Consider the following 3,582-nt stretch of genomic DNA (forward strand, 5'->3'; position numbering starts at 1 on the left):
CTCAAAATTCATATTAAAATAGAAAAACCTGAACTGAAGCAAATATAATATAAATGGGAAGTGAAAAAATCTAGAAAGAAAAACTAAGCGAACCGAATGGAGGCCTAAAAGCTAAGCCTACCTCACAGTCTAAGCAACGCTGGAAGTAATTACCTAACAACCTTCTTTCCATAGTAAGCCTACAAAAAGTTAGGTGGTTCTAGACGAGTTCGTTCTTCAAATCATAGAACTCATTTGTTAATATATGGTATGAATTTTGATATAATTTAAACAATAATTAGACTAATCTGAATCCACAGATATGAAAATGAAGATTCCAGTTCAAACTTTGTGCTAAAAGAGGACAGATAACCTTCAAAAATAGGTTATGTTTGATATCACACTACCAAAAGGAACTACCATCTCCATGTTTACAGATGCAGGATGACAAATCCAAAGTAAAAAAGAAAAGAAAATCTTATCTTCAGGTGGAATTAATATCAGCTTCATTGAATCTCCTGGAAGACACCCGTTTCAACAGATTTCTAAGGCTATTCTTGCTCTCCTTTCGTCTTGCATGAGCTTTACTTGAATTTTCTTCTGATTCCGAGCCAGCTGCTGAAAGATGGTCATCGAGAACCAGGGAAGTTTCAAGCTTTTTGGCGAGGGTGACAAGCTCGTATGAATCCCACAACGATTGACCAAAGTCCCAAAGTGGAGCATCGGCAATACTAGTGGCACTGTCCTTGTTCTTGAGCTTGACAGATGGGTTGTTCATTGCTTCAAGCTTGAATCTTGAAGGCTTTGCTTTGAAATGTCGTCGTGGGTAAGCGTCAAATTCGTTGGTAGACCTAGCGGTGCCGGAGTGAGAGTGCCAGGCTTGTGCAACTGCTTTGATGATTTGAAGGTCTTTGGTGTTGTCATGTTGAAGAAGCGGCTGCTGGAGCTGCTTCTTCTTCATGGGCGGTGGTGTGTAGGAATTAAGTCATGTTGAAGGGGACAATCCATATTGAATGTCATCCTTGTTGATAAGTTAGAGCCTCACATGCTAGCAGTTGTGTGTGTGTGGATAGAATATTGCTAGATGGTCCTAATTTAGCTACCTATTTTATGTGGTGAACATCCCTTCATATTTACAAAGGATAAAAACTTAGGTTTTTCTAATGAAGGGAATGATAAGCTCCATACGGTGTAATGCAATAGCATGGGCATGCATGCTTGTAGTATGGGAACAAGAATCCTCTGCCCCTTTTATGTTTCCTTTACATGTTCTACAATATATAATTCCACGAATGAATTTTATCAAATTAATAGCAGTTCACGATTAGTTTCTCTGTACTCTTAACTTATCCCTTTTCTTATCATCGGCTTATCATCCCCTAATTTCCACTGTCCCCCGTTTTTCTTCCCCTTTTCTCTTCGTTAAACCAAAATCAGCTATCTTCACATCACCATTACCAAACAAAAGATTATTTTGAAGCTTAACTTCACAGTGAACAAACCCTTTGGCGTGAACGAAGCTTAGTCCTTTAACTATCGATCTAACGTATCTTCTAACTTCGGATTCCATCAAGTTTCCGTCATTTTTCTTCACCTGATCGGCCAAGTTTCCTTTGTTAGCGTACTTGAAGAATAGATTATAAAACCTTTTGTCATTGTCTACAGTTTGATCATCGCCGAAACAACGGATGATTTACGAGAAAAAACCGAGTTTATCAAGCACTTCCTTTGCATTCTTGATGTTGACGAAAACGGGTAAAGAAAACGAAAGAACACGAGAATTTTACGAGGTTCGGCAATGTGCTTACTTCTAGCGCCGCCTAGGCACCGAGGACGTAAGCACATTGCCGAACCTCGTAAAATTCTCGTGTTCTTTCGTTTTCTTTACCCGTTTTCGTCAACAATTGGTATCAGATGTCAGGAGCAAAATACGAAGTCGCGAAATTTGATGGTCAGGGTAACTTCGGATTATGGCAAACGAGGGTGAAGGATCTATTGGCGCAGCAAGGGATCTTGAAGGCTTTGCGATCTAAAAGCGAGGATGTATCACGCAACGCATCTATCGTCTCCAGACGGAATTTGGAGGAAGTTGGAAAGTCAGTTTATGTCCAAATCCTTAACGACAAAACTGTATCTGAAGCAGCGGTTGTATGGGCTGAAGATGCAGGACGATCACGATTTGGCGCAACACGTGAATGTCTTCAATCAAATCATTTCTGATCTGGCTCGGCTTGATGTGAAAATTGAGGATGAAGACATAGCGATGATTCTGTTGTTTTCGTTGCCTTCCTCTTATGAACACATGGTGACTACTCTTACATATGGGAAAGAGACTATCAATGTTGAGGAGATTACTGCAGCCTTGTTGGCTCACAACCAGCGGAAGCAGAATGCAGGGGAAAGCTCTCAAGCCGATAGCTTATATGTCAAGGGTAATCGAGATCGTGGACGGAAGCCAGAGAAGGCAGGGTCCGGGAAGCGGAATTCCAGATCCAAATCCAGGGATAAGAAGATGATTCACTGTTACAAGTGCAAGGAGGCGGGACATATGAAGCGAGACTGTCCGAAGTTGAAAAAGCAGACTGATGAGAAGCGTGATGGCTCATCCAAGTCTGTGAACGTGGTCGAGGATGATAATTCTGATTGCAGTGAGGGTGATATGCTTTCTATTTCAACGACACAATTGACGGATGCTTGGATTCTTGATTCTGGATGTTCTTATCACATCACGCCAAATAGGGAATGGTTTTCGACATACAGGCCGGTTAATTCTGGTTCGGTTTATTTGGGTGATGATCGATGTTGCAATATTGTTGGTATTGGTGATGTCAGAATTAAGATGCACGATGGCTCCGTTCGGACGTTGAGTGGTGTTCGACATATCCCAGACTTGAAGAAGAATTTGATTTCCTTGGGCACTTTGCACAAGAATGGTTTATCCCTAAGGCTGACGAGGATAGGGAAACCATTCGGATTGTTAAAGGAGCATTGACTGTGATGAAAGGCAAGATGACTGCAGGGAATATCTACAGATTGTTAGGGAGTACCGTTGCAGGTGGAGTTCACTCTGTTGGTCCTGTGATGATACGACAAAATTGTGGCATATGCACCTTGCTCATCTTAGTGAACGTGGTATGGCAGAATTACACAAGAGAAACTTGTTGAATGGTGTCAAAAGCTGTAAGCTCGATTTTTGCAAGTATTGTGTTCTTGGTAAACAGACTAAAGTCCGTTTCAAGACTGCGAAGCACACAACTCAAGGGATTCTTGATTATGTGCATTCTGATGTATGGGGGCCTTCCACGACATCGTCTTTGGGTGGATCTAGGTACTATGTTACTTTTATTGATGATTTTTTCACGGAAAGTTTGGGTGTATTTTTTGAAACAGAAATCTGAAGTTTTTGAGAAGTTCAAGCTGTGGAAAGCTGAGGTAGAAAACCAAACAGGACGAAAAATCAAGTGTTTGCGGTCTGACAATGGTACGGAGTACACAGATTCACAGTTCCTACAATTCTGTAAGGAGCATGGGATTCAGAGGCATTTTACAGTGCGCAAGACACCACAACAGAATGGTGTTGCGGAACGAATGAACAGATCGTTG

General features: G+C 41.4%; 1 protein-coding gene across 1 annotated transcript; it reads right to left on the reverse strand.

Moving 5' to 3' along the window:
• Positions 1-463: 463 nt before the first annotated feature.
• LOC120196562 lies at positions 464-940 on the reverse strand. Its single transcript, XM_039198344.1, has one exon. It carries the CDS (start codon positions 938-940, stop codon positions 464-466), a length of 477 nt encoding a protein of 158 aa, XP_039054275.1.
• Between the last annotated feature and the right edge of the window lie 2,642 nt (positions 941-3,582).

This window comes from Hibiscus syriacus, unplaced genomic scaffold, assembly GCF_006381635.1.
Source record: "Hibiscus syriacus cultivar Baekdansim isolate YM2019G1 unplaced genomic scaffold, ASM638163v2 tig00117034_pilon, whole genome shotgun sequence".
Lineage (NCBI taxonomy): Eukaryota > Viridiplantae > Streptophyta > Magnoliopsida > Malvales > Malvaceae > Hibiscus > Hibiscus syriacus.